The 19,307-nt window shown below is 43.1% G+C and overlaps 2 protein-coding genes across 5 annotated transcripts in view; one reads left to right on the top strand and one right to left on the bottom strand.

Moving 5' to 3' along the window:
- The window catches only part of efemp1 (EGF containing fibulin extracellular matrix protein 1), a 182,518-nt gene that overhangs the window by 86,512 nt on the left and 76,699 nt on the right, over window positions 1-19,307 (top strand). The window lies entirely within an intron of this gene.
- The window catches only part of LOC125903395 (apoptosis-stimulating of p53 protein 2-like), a 192,481-nt gene that overhangs the window by 160,557 nt on the left and 12,617 nt on the right, over window positions 1-19,307 (bottom strand). Inside the window, 24 exon segments of the mRNA XM_049600301.1 lie at window positions 384-907; window positions 1,485-1,684; window positions 1,838-2,004; window positions 2,713-2,846; window positions 3,002-3,139; window positions 3,897-3,991; window positions 3,994-4,746; window positions 5,870-6,254; window positions 6,372-6,493; window positions 6,698-6,832; window positions 7,595-7,645; window positions 8,546-8,602; window positions 8,943-9,126; window positions 10,522-10,544; window positions 10,547-10,568; window positions 12,237-12,275; window positions 12,489-12,653; window positions 12,784-12,965; window positions 13,161-13,214; window positions 13,217-13,334; window positions 14,449-14,541; window positions 15,360-15,445; window positions 16,953-17,060; window positions 18,151-18,298. Of these exon segments, the coding sequence (XP_049456258.1) occupies window positions 866-907; window positions 1,485-1,684; window positions 1,838-2,004; window positions 2,713-2,846; window positions 3,002-3,139; window positions 3,897-3,991; window positions 3,994-4,746; window positions 5,870-6,254; window positions 6,372-6,493; window positions 6,698-6,832; window positions 7,595-7,645; window positions 8,546-8,602; window positions 8,943-9,126; window positions 10,522-10,544; window positions 10,547-10,568; window positions 12,237-12,275; window positions 12,489-12,653; window positions 12,784-12,965; window positions 13,161-13,214; window positions 13,217-13,334; window positions 14,449-14,541; window positions 15,360-15,445; window positions 16,953-17,060; window positions 18,151-18,298 (3,501 nt within the window). The 3' untranslated portion in view covers window positions 384-865.

The raw sequence follows: 19,307 nt of genomic DNA, 5'->3' as shown, positions 1-19,307 counted from the left end.
TCAAAGTGCCTCCTAAGAGTCTGAAAGTCCATTTTCATAACGATATCATTCCTACAGTAACTTTTCACTATTTTCTGTGACAGAAATATGTGTATACACAGTATCTATGGCATCTCAACCATGTGCCGATGCAGGAAACAGACTGGCTCTCGGGGTATCATAGACCACAGAATGAACAGCAATAGATCAATCAAAAGCTTTTACCACCAATCATTTGTTTATGCAGAACAGTGGCGGTCACAACTGAAGCTCCACACCTCCAGTACAGGTATACAGAGGCATAGTCACTCAACAGATGACGAGAAACAAGCCCCCCCAAAGATTGTCATGGTGACAGAGCATCTCAAACGCATCATCATCATCATCATCATCCACTCATTCACCTCATGCAATGCAGAGCCCCAAGTGTGTTAGAAAACGACCAGTAGCCCAGAAAAACACGTTTTTAAAAGACTATTCAAAAGTGTAAAAATTACTGTCTAGCAATAGAAAACACTGCTTGTTCCATTTACATCCCAATGTTTGAGTGTATCTGTCAGTTTAGAAATAGTTTCAGACACTAATTACAAAAACAGTGGAATAAAGGAAAACAATGCCAATAGTGTCTTAAGTACACAGTACACACAGTGCAGCCTGGAAAAATAAACGAGAGAGAATCCCTCTGTTTTAGATACAGAAAAAAAAGTGCGAAAAAGAGTTCATAGTTGATCCTTCATATTGTTTGGTCTGTCCTTGTTTCTTCATTTCAGCAGTGTCCTTCTCTTCCCCAGTCTGTAAAGCCTGTGTGTATATGAGTGTGTGTGTGTGTGTGTGTGTGTGTTTTGGAGAGTTCTGGCAGACTGGAATGTGCAGGCATCTTTGTGTTTTAAGCCAGGGTTCTCTGTCTTGGCTTTATTCTGGGGTAGAGCTGTTAAAGACAAGAAGACGACGTGTCAACAATGCACACTTGTACATAAAATGCTTCAACATAAAATACACTTTTCTTTACCAGGGTTCCTACACCTTATGGCGTTGCATTTAAGACATTTTAGGACTCTTTCATGCCACTCATAATTGAACTGACATCACTGACTGACATTAGCTATGTCAGATTATGGTAAATTTTTACCCAAATGTTCATTGTAACATATTACATGACTTCTTTGTCATGTGGCAGAGACAAAGTTAGAGCATACTTTTGATTTTGTTTCTTACTTGGCATGTGGCATTCCACTGTTACGATTCCCACCGTGCCCAGTTTGAAAAAATTTGTGCATAAAATACACTGAGCCTCTTATGCATGGCTTTGTACTGGTTTCAACTGTGCTGTGGAATCTTGGTTAAACAGCCAATTATGGTTGAAATTACCAATTATTTAGAGATTGATTTAAGACATTTTAACAGCAATAAAAACTTTATTTTTACATTGATGAATGCAATGCCTTTCAAGAGTTTTAAAGGATATGCAGGAACCCTGATTACAGTGCCAGTGACTCATGACTCACCCCTAGAAGGTTGCGGGGGATGTAACCCTCAGTTTCACCCATGCGTGCCCACCACCATTCAATCTCATCCTCGTCTTCTCTGCGCACGATGGTCATGCAGTCTCCCTCGCGGAACATCAGTTCATCAGGGTTTTCAGCGCTGTAGTCCCACAGACCGTAGACCACGCCCCTGTTCATGATGCCCATCTTCTCTTGCACACCTGGGAGGAGACGGATTTAAAGATCACACAGAGAACTAATGAGCACAAAAAGATTCAAGTGTGTGAGTTTCAGAGAGAAACAGAAACAGTAAAAGGAACAAAGCATGCATAACATATAGGAAAACAACAACAAAAAAAATAGCTTCCACTGACCATAGAGGAACTGAGAGCACTGGGTATAACCCTCCTCCATCTCTTCACATTTATCAGCAGCTGTTTGCATGTCGCTGTAAGTCATAGCAAACACCGCTGCACCGGACTCCACCAAGAACTTGCACACTTGCACGTTGTTGCAGGATGCAGCACAGTGAAGAGGTGTCCTGTGTTAGAGGGTGGGTGGGAAAGGAAAAGGAGGTCAGAACAGAGGAAAAGAGCAGTGGCGGAAGAAGTGTTCAGATCCTTTTTGTTACTACAGTGTAGTAACAGTACTAATACCGCAATAAATACACTCCATAACTAGTAAAAGTTCTGCATTCAAAACCTTACTGAAGCAAAAGTATTTAAGTATTTTAAGCAAAATGTACTAAAAGTATTAAAACTAAAAGTAATCACTGTGCAGTAAAATTCTCCCTGTCAATGTTTTACTATTATATGTTATGTTATTGGATAAGTATTACTGCTGTATTCATGTGTATGTTGCATTTTACCGCTGTAGATGTTTAAGGTTGCGTCAATATTATATACTGTCACATGGTTTAATCTACAGCAATGCATCATATTCTAAAAGATCATTATGTGTTTGTAGCATTGCTGTCCTGTGAGAACCACATATCTCTAAAAGTTAACTTTTCATGGAGTCAGGAAAACAGCCGTTTTTAGCTTTGTGACGATGCATTTTCCAACTGACCTTTTAAAGAGTTTAATTAGCTAAATAAGTAGGAGAATTTTCTTAACACATAAAGAAACACTTCATTCTTTAAGTTTATCACCAACATTTACAATCAACACATTTAAAGATATATAGTTTTCACTGGACAGGAGGGGGATGATAAACTCATCTACCATGTCAGCAGTGAACTTGAACTTACCAGCCATCACTGTCAGCAGCATTGACGTTGACACCAAACTGAACAAGGAACTTGACAATCTCTGTATGCCCGGCGCAGACAGCATTGTGTAGAGCAGTGATGCCTTCATCGTTGGGCTGACTGGGATCCTCCACCTGTGAGAATTTACAAGGGGTGAGAGGAGTTTCAGCCCCAGCAAACAGTAAACTATAATCTCTACTTTAATATTTATGCTAATACAGCTGAAAACGCAACATTAAAACCATGTTATAATCCATAGCAAATGTTTCTTGTGGTGAAAATGTCTTACTTCATAGATGATTCTCTGGACCAGGTCAAACTCTCCCTCCAGAGAAGAGTCCAGCAGCAGAGCCAGCGGGTTGAACTTCACTCTCATGCTGTGATCGATGCGTTCAGAGTTGGGCTTGCGCAAGTTGGTCCTCTTTCCCTAAAGACACAATCATAACTGTGTAAAATGATCCTAAACAACCATCACAACACAGAGAAGAGAAATGTTGAATCTAAGACGTGAGTCTGCAAAGTTATGTCCTGAAGCCTGTGCTGCTGAGGTGGGAAGCATCCACTCTCTGTTGTGTTCAATCTGGTCTGAGAGCAGAGGAGGGACTTGTTTTCCAGCTCTAAGTGCATTGCTAATCCAGTTTATCCAGAAACAAAATAGTTTCTCTAAAACCATGATTATGCAACCAAATGGGTCTTAAATGGAGGTGACAAAAGGAGTAAAATGGGTCATAATGCTGATTTCTCATTGGTTTTTTCCTTTTGGGGTAAAACCTGCCACATCACCACTAAATCCACTTAAAGAGTTTCACTGAGAGCTTAACAGCAAGCACATAAACTGGTGTTTATTTTCAACACAGAATGAGGCAAAGTGATGTGGGTATCCGCTTAGTGTAAGCAGAATTAGACCCATTTTCTCCAGAAACAAAAGCAGTACTTGATATGGATTATCTAATTACGTAACATCAGACCAGGTCAGCACTTGTTAACCAGCACGTCGTTAAAAAGTAGAATGTGTACAAACTGTAACTCACGACCTGCCCCCTGGTACTAACAAACCAACATGTAATAGGATAAAGCACATGAGGTTAATCTATGCTGAAGACTCAGGACTGCAGTCACACAAACAAGACAGCTGGGAGCCACATGATAATTGTGATTCAGCAGTTTGAGGTGGTAATTCATACCGGTGGCAGAGTGACCTGGCCGGTGATCTCAGGTGCCTTCATGTTAAAGGTGTCCTCGCCCAAGCTGTCCTGCTCTGCTCCACTGGGGTATGGGGTGGTGGGTAGGGCGGGAACTCTTCCAGGAAGCCTTCTGGAGGCGGAGGGGGCAGGTTGGACATTGCGTCCTCCAAGCCAGCAGGGGGTGGTGGTGGGAAAAGAGCGTCATCTGGCCTTGGGGCTGGGTGGGATGGGGGCGGAGGGGGGATAATGTCCTCACTCTCTGGGATAGCTAAAGGTGGTTTGGTGTGTTCAGCAGGGGCTGGAGCGGGAACATTAGCACCTGGGATTTGAGATGGGAGCTGCCCTTCCTCTAGAGTCTGTCCTGTCTCTGATGGGTGGTTCTCTGCACCACTCAGAGAGCTGGGAACATGCTGCCCCATAGATCCCTCCGCGGCCTCTGCTTCACCAGCATAAGTAGGAGTGTTTGGTGTAGTCACAGTCTCCATAGCTGCCAGTGTGGTCTTCTGGTAGAGGAGTTTCTGAATGTTGGGCCCTGCGGGACCCTCTGGTTCAGTGATGGAGCTGCGTTTCTTCAGCGGCCTTGGGGCATTGTAGAGCTTCTTCCTCAGGGCCTCCAGGTCACCATCACTCTGATGCCTGTAGGGGTTGGAAATGAAGGGAAGCAGCTTGGTGGGGCTGAGGGGCCGGGGGATGCGCTCTGTTTCTGGTTGGGGGCCCTCGGATTGGCTGGGACCCACGTTGTTGGCTCCATTGTGATCAACCTCAGATTCTAGGGCAGGGGAGCGGCGGTCGACGTAAGGATTGTCTGGATGTAGGGAGCTGCCACTGGGAATCACTGGTTTACCGTACACTACAAACAAAGATAGAAAACAAGTGTTACAACTGCTGTTAGACTACAGGATGGAGTCACATTAGCGCAGCTTTACACTCATAACAAAATAAAAATCATCATGTTAATTAATCTTAAAATACTGTATTTAAAACGTGCCACCTGACATAACCAGCCTGTGAGACTTTGATCAGATCAGCAACTCAAGCTCAAGATGCAGGGATAAACACTGCTAAGACAGATCAAATAAAAACAAGACCATCAAAATGCTGCTTGTGTTTTTTAACCGGGTTGTATCAGTTTCTAAACCTGCTGCACAATGACATTTTTGTTCAATAAATGAAACACCAGGTCATTCATACTGGACCTATTACACTCATATTGAACTTCTTCTATGTCCATTTAGACTCTCTACTTTGTCTTTTCCATCTACAGCATCTACTGAATCTCTGTCAGGAGGGGGGTCTCTCATTTAATTACCTGTTTTTCCTGTTTCCCTTAAATGTCTTAGCAAAATAATATTGTATTTATGTCAGAGCTAGTGTGAATTACATGAAAATTCTCGGAACAGACGCAGGAAGGAAGACAAAATTTGTTCCATTTAATTTTCACAGTTCCAGTCAGAAGCAGCAGGTACGGTTGCCTGATATTGCATTTGTAAAGGGAAGATGTAACAGATGGCTCAACCTCTCGCTGCTTCTCTGGTCAGTGGCGTGTGAATATTTTCTTGTTGAGTATGCTGAAGACAACAGCAGTAGGGCATGTTTACCTTTCAGTGAATATATCTCAAGTGACACAATATACTACTTTTCTTTATCCTTGTTTACATCTTGACCCTCACATTGTTTTAGCTGTACCTTTTTTTACACTCCAGCATTAGTCTTCAGATTTAATTTCCATCTCACTTAAAGGATACTTACTTCAGAGGCTGACGTGTAAACCTGGAGATTGACGTGTACATATACTTGTTGATTTTGTGTGTTACAGTAAGCATAAAGACAAGGGACAAGGACACATGATGTGTTTATGACCAAACAGACTACACCTATTCAATCAATTACCAAGGAACCCAAATGAGAATGACCCCATTCATCAACACTGTTCATGCACTACATTTAAAAAAGTTACAACTGGATATTCTTACCACTGACAAATCCATTGGTGCGGTTCTGAGACCTGTTGAGAGCGCCCTGCACACCAGGCTGCTGCGTGTACATGGAGTAAATGGAGCTGGCTGCTAAGGTCTGGGGCTTACTCAGGCTGGCGTCTTTGGAGGAGGGCAGCTCTGGGGTGAACGGCCGTACTGTGGCTGCAGGTGGAGTGTCCTGCTTGGAGGGTAAGGGGAGTGTCTGGCTCTGTGAGGGCGGGAGAGGGCCGCGGCCCTGAGCAGCCTGGGGCTGCTGGCTGTGGGGCTTGGTTTTAGGGAAGGTGCCTGTGTTGAGACCTTGTTTGCCGTAGGGCACGACACCAGGGCCTTTTGGTTTGGTGGGAACAGGAGGAGGTACCTTGACTGGAGCTTTGGGAGCCGACTGGGGAAATAAGAGGAGAGACAGATAGAAAATTTAACACCAGGGTGTAATCCTGCTGGTAATAACCAAATTAATTTCCTTTTTGGATGTGAGTACAGTGTTTCCATTCCCTCTCACCTGAGCGTCCCTGACCAGATCATCGCTGCTCTGGTTTTTGCGGAGGGAGGTGGCAGGAACCTCAGTTGGCTCGAACATGGAAAATGGACGCACCTTCCTGTCCCTCTTCAGTTCCGTGTCATCTATTCACAAACCACACGTAGAGGTGGAAATCAGTTTTGTCCCATGTTCAGACAGTGTGATTATAAAGAAAACAGAACAAAAGCCCCTTTGAAAGCTTTTGTCCTGCTGCTTTACTGTTTCCACAGTTACAAGAAGAGACTGCAATGCAGATTCTGTGGAATGGCTGTATGTGCATGTTGTTTGCATGTGTGTATGCCTCTTACCTTGTTCTGTGTTAGAGTTGGAGTGAGAGGTCATTCGTGGCAGTGTTGAAGCTGGACCATGACCATTGGTGTTGGATTCTGGACCTGAAGAGCCCCAGTCTGCCAGCTTGGATGGCTGATGGCCTGTGGGACCCGGAGGAGAGCAAGGAGAGAATAAGGAAATATAATAAAACAGTGTGTTAATGTTAAGATTTGACACAGACATGGATGATAAAATAAAGCACCAGTGCACAAGGAAACTCGCTTCAGCCATTATTTATCCAGATAAACGTTCCCAGAGCTGTGTGTTTTGCAGAGTCACACAGAGCAAACAATCATGGATTTTTGAAAAGTGATGGGAATTTTATAGCATTTTGCCTCCTTCATTACTCATCATTTGTTGTTTTGGTTGACTGACTAAGAACCAGCCAGTGGCCATGCACGTCCGCAGACATCCACAGTCAGATGAGCCACAAAAGCATGAGGGCTCTTGCAACGAGCAAGATTTGCATCACATCAAAGATGGCAAAAACATGATGATTTCCATCACAGTGCCTGCAGAGTGTAATTAAATGCTGCCTCTCAAGAGGTGTTGTACAAATACACTAACGAACACACACACACATTTTGCAAGCGAGACCTGATTGGGTTGGTCAGAATCCACACAGAATGTCAGTTCAACTGAAGGTTATGTGTTTGTTCCAACTGACCCATTTAGAGCGGCAGAAAAATAACTGAGGAGAAAGCTCAACAAACACGCTTTAACAAACAGCAGCAAAAACAAGCAAACAGGACCAAAAGATCCAGCCAGGAAATGATGAAAATATCTCATCTTTTTCAGTGAGAATGACTCTCATGAAACATAAACACAATGAAACAAAGCCGCTGAAAAGCACACACACAAACACAAGTGTGTACCTTTTCTCTTAGCCCGCAGCTCTTTCAGAGGCTTAAGCAAGAACATGGCTTCTGAGGAAGATGCATTCGAAAGACAAGAAAAACAAAGTAGCCTTAGAGCTCCAGATCTCCCCTTGCTCAAGACATGCTGTTGGCTGGGCCCAAGCAGGGGCCCCCCTGAGGGGCCACACAGAGTCCAGCACAACCCCCAGGAGCCTGGCTGATGCTATGCACAACGTCTCTGCTAGAGAAGAACTGGGAATGGGTGTACACTAAGAGCAGATTCCTCTGCATCCCCGCCCATCCCTATCTCTCTTCTTCCCATACTGCAAATCAACTCAGCATGCAGAAATAATTGCGTGCAGCATCATGACAGCCTGGGAAAAACCTGTTACTTTTACTTCCTGTATGTGGAACTGCTTGAAAAGGGAAAACATGGTTGATGAGGAGGTGAGAGAGGGAATGAGGGAGGGGGGTTTCCCTTCTGCTGTTGTTTTGTAATGACTAATTTTGGTGTCGGATCATTCATTTTTAATAACGTAAAGCGCACTGCTGGCCCACTATCCACTGGGGGACTGCTTTAGGGCTACGAGAGCGAGTCTAGAGATGAAGCACGTGAGAAGGAATTACTGAGAAAGAGGATGGCACAAAGAACATCTTTAAATGGGATATATTGCTCTGGTCCATCATTGGTTCGGCCAGACTTTGTTCCCCTCCATTACACAGCGCACATGTTACTGCAGTCCGCTGGGAGAGGGTGCTGGTGCAACAACAGCTTACTCTGTTCTCTGCTTGATTTTAAAAGAAAAACAGAAGATGGGCACAAAGAGACACACACTGTGGCATGAAAAACTGGTTCACTCACTGCAAAACATGTCAAAAGTTCTTAAGAAAATGTAATGAGAGTGAAAGCAAGAGTTCAAAGTTCAGGCTCAGCAACACTCTGTCACAACACACCATCCAACTAGCTACCTTCTGAGCTCAGAGTGACATCACAACCAGCAGGTGTCCCAGACTCCTCTGCTCCTGCTGGATTCGGGACAGTCTTGTCACATTTCAGTTAAAGAAAAACACACCCAATTCCATGATGACATTCACAAAGAAACACAGGGAACTGTAGTTGAGGACTCTCTGCTATTGGTTTCCTTACATATTTGTGGTCTGACAATTTAAGCTTTATTTTGGACTCTGCTGCTGAATGAGCTGTTGCAGACTCAGCAATCGCCAGATGTAGCTGAATAAATTACATGTAATAACACAGAAGCGTAGGTCCACTTCCAAGTCAGAGAACTGAGTCATGGTCAGACAGGAAAAGGCTTGAGTTGAGAGGTGAAAGGCTGCAGACAGTGTGTTGTCTCTGGCTGCTCACCTGTGCTGGCCTTGCTCTGTGGGTCGTGGGCTGGAAGAGTGGCAGTGCCGTCCGGGTATGCTGGTTTTACAAGCAGGTCGTGCCTCACTGGGCCCCTGGGCATGGTGGATGACTGGATGTATGGGCCAACCGCCGCCACACGAGACGGACCCGACTGCTGTCCAGCTTGGCCATCTGAGGGCACCTGTTCAGTGTAAGGGGAGGAGAGAAAAAATAAGAGGAGCAGCATAAGTCAGTGAGAGTAATCCAAAATATCTTGTATTAGGGTAGAGAAAGAACACACATATAGATGACAAAATGGTAACCGAAAATTCTTATGTTTTGTTAATGATACAAAAAAACAGTTGAGATCATGGAAAGCATGCTGAAATCATGGTTAATATTAAGGCACTAATCAACAACATTAAAAGTCTATAGCAATCCTCTAAAGTGTGATGTTCATTGCATGACAAAAACAAAATTGTGTGATGGATGAAAATGGTGAAAGAGCTTCATTGTCTTAGATTCTTGCCACTAGAGAGGCAAAAAATTCTAACTTTGGCCTGAGGGTGGCACCAGAGCGGGTCACAATTTTACTCAAATCAAAAGGATTTATTGTGGTCAGCTGAAATGTTCAAAGATTTGTAATGGAGTCTTCTTTATTTTTCTAACTTGCGGGCGGTGCTAGCGGAAGGGGCATAACAAAGATGTGTGAGCTTTTCAGTGAACGGTCATGAAGTAAAGTCTGACAGAAGTGGGAATTTAGACCTGCTGGTAGGGACTGATGATGGGTCATGTTTCTCTGAGGACCATGACTGTCTATAAATGCAACAAATTGGCAATCCACCGAACAGTAATTGAGATATTTTACTAAGGGCCAAACTGTTGGAATGATTAACCAAAATCACCATCCTCTGAGCTCTGCTTTAAACCACTTCCACTTGTATTTTATGGCACTGATTCTTCGCAATCCAATTGTTTAGCTACTACTGAAAAACCTCAGTGCTATAAGAAAACATATGCATTACAGTTCCTGATTTATGAAGATTTCACTTACCCAGATTTATTAAATATTCATGTCCTCTCATTTTATAAGCTTTTTAAAAACCATGTTCCAACTGAGCAACATGCAGTAATTTTAAAGCAGTCAGGAAACATGTGGGCTCTCCCCCTTGGACAGGATGTAAAATCCACACTGACAGTACAACCTCTTTAATCCTGTAGCTTAATTTCAGGCTTAATTAGAGAAGTCTTGAAGTTTAAAGACAATAACGTTGTCATAAATACAACACCTCAAAGAAGAAGTTAATGCTTTTTAAAGCCAATACACTGACTGATTAACTTTCACTTTAAACCTAAACTAAGTACATGAAACATCTTTCAAAATACAGCTCAACCCTTGGACAAAAACTCATCCTACAGCTGATGTCATTATGAGCAGCTGTCCTTCTAAAATAAGATGAACACGGCTCACTTTGCTCATCAAGGGTTTCAGGGCAAACAAAAAAAAAGACGAATGGAATCTGATGTGCCAAGTCAAACTTAAAGGATCGGAAAGAAAAGAAACACATATCTTTAGCTCCAGCACTAGTTTAGTTACCTGAAGATGAGTGTCTTTTGAAGCCTCTCTTTACCAGGATAGCCATTCTTGAAAAAAACAAAAGCACAAACATGCAACAGCAGTTCAAGACACCAAACAATCCCCTTTTTCCAGTCTAATATAAGCCTTTTCTGTGTTTCCTGACCTATGTCACTAAGACGGAGCAGGATGACTGTAGGCTGGCAGCTCTTAGACTGCCTCTCTCCAGTCAGTATGGTTTTACGTGCTTTTTGGGTGATGTCAGCCAGACGCTCGCTGTTTGGTTGGAGGAGAGAGCAGCTTGGATGGAGTGTGTCTTTGTGCGAGTGTGAAAAAGGCCCACTCATTATGATTCTAGGCAGGGTGTGGGTAAATCACCTCCTCACTAGGGCCTATTCAGGCCTTCATCTCTAAAAACACACACACACACACACACACACACATGTGCACACATGCAAACACAAACACTCATGCACACACCTTTCTCTGTTCTGTGCCTACTCTATTATCAGGGGGGAATCTAAAGAAAAGTTTGGCTTCTTTAAATTTGGATTAGGGTGCAAGTTGCTACTTTATCTAAAAGGCTTCCAGCAGAGCTTCAGAAGGATATGTTAGTCTCCATTATGACATTTATTATTTATGTTCTAACTTATAGGTCACTTTAGATCTTGTACAGCATCTGCTAAGTAAACACTGCATGCTGGAAACTAAGAAGGCTATTTTTTGAATGTACAACACAAGAAAAAAAAAAAGAATCTGATGGCAGTGAATACAAACAACTTTGTGATTTGCATTACAAAGTTATAAATCAGCATTATATAATGAAAAACAATCTTTGGGGTTAATTAGCTGAATGTTAATTTGATTGAAAGAAAGAAAGTTAATGTTGGAAGCCAATGAAACACCTTCATTATGTCTGAAAGGAAGTGGACCTGATTGGATATATAATTACAGAAATTACTGCATAGAGGACAGCATAAAATTACTCATTTATCTGAGAGGGTAAAACATAAATCATCCATCGTCCAATCTGAATGATTATGTTTTCTTTCTGGCGACCCTTTCATCTTTGCTGTCCCTACACAAGCAGTCAACCTCAAGCAGTGAGCATGTTAATTTTTCTTCCTCACAGTCTGTTGACTCTTATTTACAGTCCCATGGCAACCTGTGTTCAAAACAACTCCTGGAAAGGGGCGAGAGGAGCAGAGGAGGAGCAGGGCGACACCAGGCAGCAAACTCAGAGCCAAAACTTTAACACCCATACGAGTGAGTACAAAGACTGGATTATTCTGCCTGCTAATTTCTAGTATGTGTTGAATCCTGTCATGTATTTTATTATAAAATGTGTTTGGAAAAGCTTTTTAAGTAAGATGCTTGTTTGTCTTAAGTAAACAAGTCATTTGCCTTTTCCTGTTTCTGTCAGGAGTGTAGCCAGAAAAGATAGCATCTCCCCTGACATTCCTGCCTATCTGAGTTGTCAGCCCGCACTCATTACTCCTCTCTCATCTTCAGGAGTTGTTTCTGCCAAATGGGACTGAAAACATAGCTGAGTGAAGAAGTGGGAGTGTTAACTCAGATGCAGCTCTGTGACATGATCATAACGATGATCAATCCCCACCAGCTATCTCAGAAAAAGAGATCAAAGCATGGAAAAAGACGAATAGGAATTGAGTCCTTTGAGTGAGGGGGTCACGAGGTTTGCCCACACAGAAGATAGTGAGGTTAAGGTGCCTTACATTGGCATGGGTGAGCTCTGAATGCCAGGGCATCTGAGGCTTCCGGAGGTAAAGAGAGATACAAACAGCCTTTATTATACGGCCACTAGGTGGAGCTCTGATCAAAACCATTTCCATCACTTATTTGAAGATAGGAATAATAGTGGCTTGACAAATTGTGAGCAAGTCACATTAATGCCTTTCACGAGATATAAAAGATGACATATGATGTGAATGTTTTTGTTAATGCTGCTGTGGTGTGACAATACTTACAGGCAAGTTCTCCTTCTGCTGCAGTGCTGCCTTTTTCTTCCACAGCCGATCTCGTAGCTCACTGATGCGCTTGTCCATGGCAGCCACCTCCAGGTTGCGCTTGTTCAGGCCCTCTCTCTGCTGCTGCAACTTAGTGTTCTGATCCTGGTTGAGCTTGTTCCTCAGCTAAGCAAAAGGGACAAGACATGAGGACAAAAAGAAGTTACTTTAATGTAATTTAAAACAGATACTCTCTAGTCTTTGGAGCTTAATTTTGTTTTGGTGTTGAATTTAACTTAGTTGTATTTCTGCACACCTGTAACTCCTTGTAAAGGCGGTCTAGTTCAGCCACAGAGCTCTGGTTGTCATGGAAGTTGTCCATTTTGCCATTTTTGAGCAAGTCCAGCTGTCGGCTGAGCTCCTCCACCTTGGACGCAGCCATCACTAGTTCTCTCTGCTTCTGCTGGAACAGGTTGTTCATCTGCTCTATCTCCTCCACTGGAAAGGGAGAGGGTGAAAAGGAGAGGAAGGTGAACAGAGGGAACCACAGGTAAAGAGAAGGTGGGTGAAGATGATGGAGGTGGGGAAATGAGAGACACAGAATATTATGAAGGTAGGAGTCAAAAAACAAAATCAAACCTTCCATGTACAACATTCTGAGAGGCAACCATTCAACAAAATCTTAGAGCTTACCCAGTTTGCCATTGCTCAGGCGCTTCTGCTCCACCTGGCCCTTGAGGGCCCGACCTTCTTGAGCCGAGTTTCCTGGTTCTCGATGTTCTCTCGGAGGCGCTGCAGCTTCTCCTGCTCAGAGGCCTGCTGCTGCTGTCGCTGCTCCTGCTGCTTCAAGTAGCGCAGCCGCTGCTCCTGGACAGACAAAAGAGAGGAGGAAGGGGGCAAGGTCAGAAACATAATTAAAAACAGACACATCCCTGTTAACTTTCGTTACGAGTAATCCATTGCCGAGGATGTTTTACTAAACAGCTGCTGTCCAAGTGTCTTCAGAGAAGGCCTTGAACTACACACTGTGGTTAAGAGCTGACAGTAAAATGGCTGCTGTAAGAATACCATTCCCCCAGTAACTGCTCCTGCAGGCTGTTAGGAATCCATTTTATATCAACATACCTGGTTAAATAAGGGTTAAGACATTCTGTGGAGCTAAACAATGTCAAATGTTCAAAACAAAAAGCCATTCTTGAACCGTGACAGTGTGCTGTACACCTGACAGAGCTTTCCCAAACAGGTTCTCAGATGATCACAGCACAGGCTCTACGCGGAACTGCACCATGTGATGTGTGCCGATAGTCATGCCTGATTGTTTACATGACTTGTATGCAAGTTAACATACATGCATGCTTGAAGCTACATTCCTTGGCTTGCTATAATATAGATCAGAATGCTTAAGTTTTCCTAATACAATACATATGTGTGGATCAGCAGAGCAAAAACATTTTAAGGTGCCTCAGCAAGAACCAAAAAAGGCATAGGAGAAAAAAAAGGTCAGTCAGGTATTTAATTATATCACGTCTGTTTTCTGTCAAATGTCTTTCTCACCGTCACCAATAAATCCAGCGCAAAATGAGAAACAAGCAAGAAAAAAAAAAAAGAGAGATCTTCAAACACCAGAGGAGTCCTACACAGTGAGAATCCAGGGCAGGCAGCTGTCTCAGGCTTCTCAAATTATAAACACTACACCTGCAGCCATCCACAACTCATCTAACCTGTCTATCACAACACATGCACCCTATCTCAGCATCTTTACTTCCATAAGTGCACTAGACTTGTTTTAGTGCCTTTGTTTTGTGTGCTATCTTCTCACTTTCTCCCAATATCTCCTATTTAATCCTGCTCTATTATTTTTCTCTCCTCCTCTGGCTTTTACTTTCATCTCCGCCACTTAAACCTCTTCACCCCCTGTATCTACCCATCTCTCTACCAGTCCCCATCTCCCCTTTCATCTTGCACTCTCGTCTTTATGCACCTTGGAAGCAAGGAGCTGTTGTTGAGCTTCTATTTGTTGCTGCTGTCTGGCAGCCATCTCTTGTAGTTCAGCCAGCGTCATGTCCATCCGAGTGTGTCGCCACCTCAGCAGGGACAATTAGAGGGACAAAGGACAAAAGACAACACAGTCAATCTTGTGTAATAAGCTCTATCACTGCTCTATCATTCAAGGTCGAAAACAAGACAATGAGTGTAGCCTTGACGTCAGAAAAGCAAAAGCAACAACAGACAAACACATGTGGGGAGAGTAGTGGAGCAATCCCTTTACATTCCTATTTAAACTCTCATAAGAGGACCGACAAAGGCCTTTTTGTGATTTCAGGATTTGTATTACATTATTTTTAAAAGATATTCTTAAATTATAAATTATATGAACAGTCATGTCCACGTCATGATGCACTGATTATGTTTTTACTTGCATTCATACACTGACTGCAGGGCGTTTCTGAACTGAATAAAGTAATAATACCCCTTTGCAAATCATCAAGTAGGCTTGTTGTTCAGTATAAAAAAACAACAAACCAGGTCATAGAATTTTTGTAAACAAAAAAATCTATGACCCACATGACAGGAATTAAAGTACAAAATGGAAACTTGGTGATGACGCATCAAAACATCCTCTGCCTAAAATGAGCCAAGGAAGCTATGACTGTAATCCTGATGTTGTTTTAATGAGGTGAAGTGGAAAGCACTTATAAAGGAAGTTCAGGGCTATTGTTTTTCCTCTTGAATTCAAAAATTAAATAACTGAGAGTGCAAAAGTATGAATACGGTGTTGCCAGTGCTTCACTGGCTCAGGTAAAATATTTCATGAGGCTATATCTTACTATTTTTCTTCAAAAAGAAAGCATCCTGCTGAACGTATTTCAAATTGTGTATAAAGAAGACATCCAAACTCACCCCATTCTCCATTCTTCTGTCTGGGGGACCCTTCACTCCATTCCTCTTCGGCTCTGAGCCTCTTGACCCACCTGAGTAACCGATACAATAAAATAATTCATCAGACATCATAATCTACTGAAGACCTCAAAGCGGCTACCTAAATTTAGTCCAAACCAAAAAACACAGCAAACTGAGCTAACTACTGGCCTTTGCAGACAACTGTGAAAAATGACAGGAACTTTCCCCTTGCCTTTTTGCCCGTCACTGTCTCTGACAAACAAGGGTACACACTGTACGGCTTTGTCTGAACTTGCTGCAGAGGAGGGTGTAGATCAGTAGACAGCCCGGCAAAATAGACTGGCTAGTGCTGAATGATCTTAGCTCCTCTGGGAAACAACTGGGATCAGTGCTCTTTGTGACTTGCAGTAATCTCAGGATTTAACCTAATACATAACCGTCTGGCGGTGGGTCCCACAACTGTGTGTGTGTGTGTGTATGTGCTTTTCTGTGTACATGAATGCACTTATATCCAACCATGCTACTGGCATTTCACAGCTAAAGGGTGGGGGGGGAGGGGGGCGTCTAGCAATCCAGATCCCATCTTTAAAGCATCGGACTAGGACCAAAGCCTTTTAGCTTGCATAATGGTTTTAGATGACCCTTGACATACAGTATACATGTTAAATACATGCACTAGTTAAGTGTTGGTGTGAACATAACATCATGCTAAGGCTCAATAAGTGACATTAAGTGTGAGATTACTTAGCTAGCTCAGCAGTAAATAAATGTCCTCTGAACGGGTCAGGCAGCCTACACAACATCAGGAAGTATGAGCATTTAACCACCTGCATACTACAGGTGGCACTGAGTACAGCAGAATTCCCATAAATAATATAAACGCCACAGAAACAGGAGACCAAATGTACCCATCCTTAAAAAAATATGGCAACAGAAAAAGGTAATTCAGAGCTGTGTTGCAAACACTGAGCAGAGCTAAGCTAACAGTGTGGGAAAACAAGAGCAGGCTAAGATAACAGGAAGGGAAAACAGCCATCTAATCCGTGGGCCAGACTCAAGCTGTGAGGGGTAAAAGGGCTTAGTTACGCAACTGGGGGCTGAGAGGATAGCGCACGACCAAAATACTAGAGTTTTCTATGTTCCTAAGAAAACTGAAAAGTAACAGGCTTATGACGATGTGACTGGGACACCCTGGCCTCCAACAGTACGGCTAAATAAGGCTTGCTCAAGGATTTGAGGCCTGCTAATATAAAACCTTTCCTGGATAAAGGCAGTCGCCAGAGCACCACTTCCGAACCTCTCTAGTGTGAGAGAAGAGGTGGTCTGGTTCATTCTAAGCCTCAAACAAGCTGTTAATATAAATTTACTTTCATAAATCCTTAACACCGGAGTGGATGTGTGTACGTTTAGAGGCTGCTGGCATGTCAGGATTTTACTATGTTGGTGTCAAATGTCTTTTCTCTGGGGACTGCCCTGACCCAAACTATGACTCATGTGAGAGAAGTGACCATAGAAACCCTTGCTTCTGCTTCACTGTCTGTATGCATAGTTGAGCTGTGTGTTGGAGATGGACACTTACCAGACTCCTGCTAGGGGCTCGATTGTGACGCAGAAAGAAGCGCACCTCTGCCCTGTGTTGTCCCCACCGTTGGAGCACATCCAGCATCCTCTCCCCATCACCTACAGCTCGCTCTGCAGACAGAATACATAAAGATGTCAGCGCTCAGGGGTGAGATTAAAAACACACTCATAAACTCAATATTAAATATCTAATTATACTTAATTTGCCAAGGTTAAAACACATGAAAATACCAATGTAGGTCAAGTTTGCATATGAAGTTTGCTTTGCAAGATCCCGTCCAACTATTAGCCTGACACTGCTGGCCTACACTGAAATGAGATTCATTTTACCGCCATCTGCATCTAGTTGATCTTTCTGAGTAATGACCTCGGGGAAAACAACTGTGATGTGTTGTCAATTATTCTGGCTGGTTCTGAGCCAAAGGGCTCATCATCCATTCCTCAGACATTTTCTTCAACCTGCTTAAGACCATTTCATTACACAAATGGACTGACACATTACAGTCAAGCAGAGGTCAATGAAAGTGATCTATTATAATGGCATGACTGCAAAACAAATCAGTACGACCTGTAATATCCCGGTTATTAATAGCTTTACATCTAAATTTGATGCTAAATGTCATCGCTGTGTTTTCAAGGAGAGTCAGTAGTGGCCTGCAGAGAAAAATGGCTGCAAAATGAGACAATCTTTTCAGACTACTTGTGGAAGTACTCAAACACAATAATTGGCACTTTCTTCACTCTTACGGCAGCGTCACCATGGAAACAGCTACGAAGCCTGGCTCCTTGAGTTTTGATTCTGAATACCTCCTGACTCTCAGAGATGGGGGGAAAAAGGGGAAGGCATAAAATCTCAACCCCCCCATCCTCCCACCTGAGAGATGTGGGAGATGTTTGGGTGCTTGTGTTTGTTACAGGGATTATGGGCTCTGCTTCATTTGCATTGCAGCCCCAGAAGAGATAAGCCCTTCAAAAAGAAATCACCAAGCAGTTGACCATACAGCTAATCTCCATATATGGGCTACTTCAGAAAAGCAATTTCCGTCTAATTAAAAGGAAGAAGGCAAACAACTGTCTGCACGCTGACTCCTGTCCCTGTCCCTATCCCACAACCGAAACAGCATGTGACTGTAAATCTCATGCTCTTCATTGTGTGCTGAAGGATAAGGATAACACTGGGTGAGCTGGCACCGTCACTCACCAGATCCACGCCACATCTCTGACAGGTGGCAGTCAGACTCCCCCGGCTCCTTGCACAACTCCACCACATCCCGGCACAGCGTCTCCGGGGTAACGGGAACCTCAGTAAAATGCTGGTCATTGTTACTGAGGTATACTGTCAGGAACATCTGGGGACAGCGGGGGAGAGAGAGGGGGGCAGAAAGCAGGGCAGATTAGACAGAGAAGTTGAATAACAATACAAGAGAGAGGAGTGTGTGTGTGTGTGTGTGTGTGTGTGTGTGTGTACGGAGTGAGAAGTGTACTTCACTCGCACTTTGCAAACATTAGTTATATATCATTTGTAAAAGTAATGGCACACTTCATGTTGAAGTTCTGTATGACTTTGTTCAGACAAGACGGCACATTTACAATTGAACTTAATTTGTAGTTGAAGCCAGAGTGGTACGGTCCCATCTAGTAGTAACATTTCTGTCTTGACTTTTGCGTAGAAGTGGATGCTTATTAAGACATCAGACCGACATGTCAAATTGTCATCAGATTAACATGAAGGGCTGCATGTCTCAAGGAGGCTACAGATAGCAGGGTTTGTTTCCCAGCCCTCATTCCTCTGTGTCAACAGAGAAATCAGAGGCCAGCTCCCAGAATTCCATTTCACCTCACGCCATCCAACTGCAAACTAGTGCTGTCACCACTGTGAGAGATCCCTCTATCCCAACACACACACATACACTAATACTCCTGCCAAGCAGTCTCAAGGGATAGACCCACTGAGGACTCCGGAGACTCTGGATTTGGATGTCAGTGTGTGACTGACAGATGATTGAGACTGGTTTAGGACTATCTAAAAAGAAATGGACTATCTCAATGAAGATGTCACTGAAGTGGAATGTGAAAGCCTTCAGCTACTTCAGAAAAAAAAAATAAACACATCAACACTGAGCAGAAAATTGAGCTGTCTAACAGCAAGCTCCCTGAAAGCTGGTATTCCTTCACATTCAGCTCTATAACTATGACAGCTTCTGTATTGCTGACAGAGATTTGAAAGAAATGCTCATATAATATGTATATAATACTTAAACAGGACATTCTGTAACTTTATAGTTATAGGCATTGGGAGTCTAACTGAATAAAAGAAAAGAGGTCTATGTCAAATTAAAGCCTTGACAGTAAATTTAA

This window comes from Epinephelus fuscoguttatus, linkage group LG16 (genome assembly GCF_011397635.1).
Source record: "Epinephelus fuscoguttatus linkage group LG16, E.fuscoguttatus.final_Chr_v1".
NCBI lineage: Eukaryota > Metazoa > Chordata > Actinopteri > Perciformes > Serranidae > Epinephelus > Epinephelus fuscoguttatus.
The sequence above is the reverse complement of the archived record's forward strand: the minus strand, read 5'-3'. Positions and strand labels throughout refer to the sequence as shown.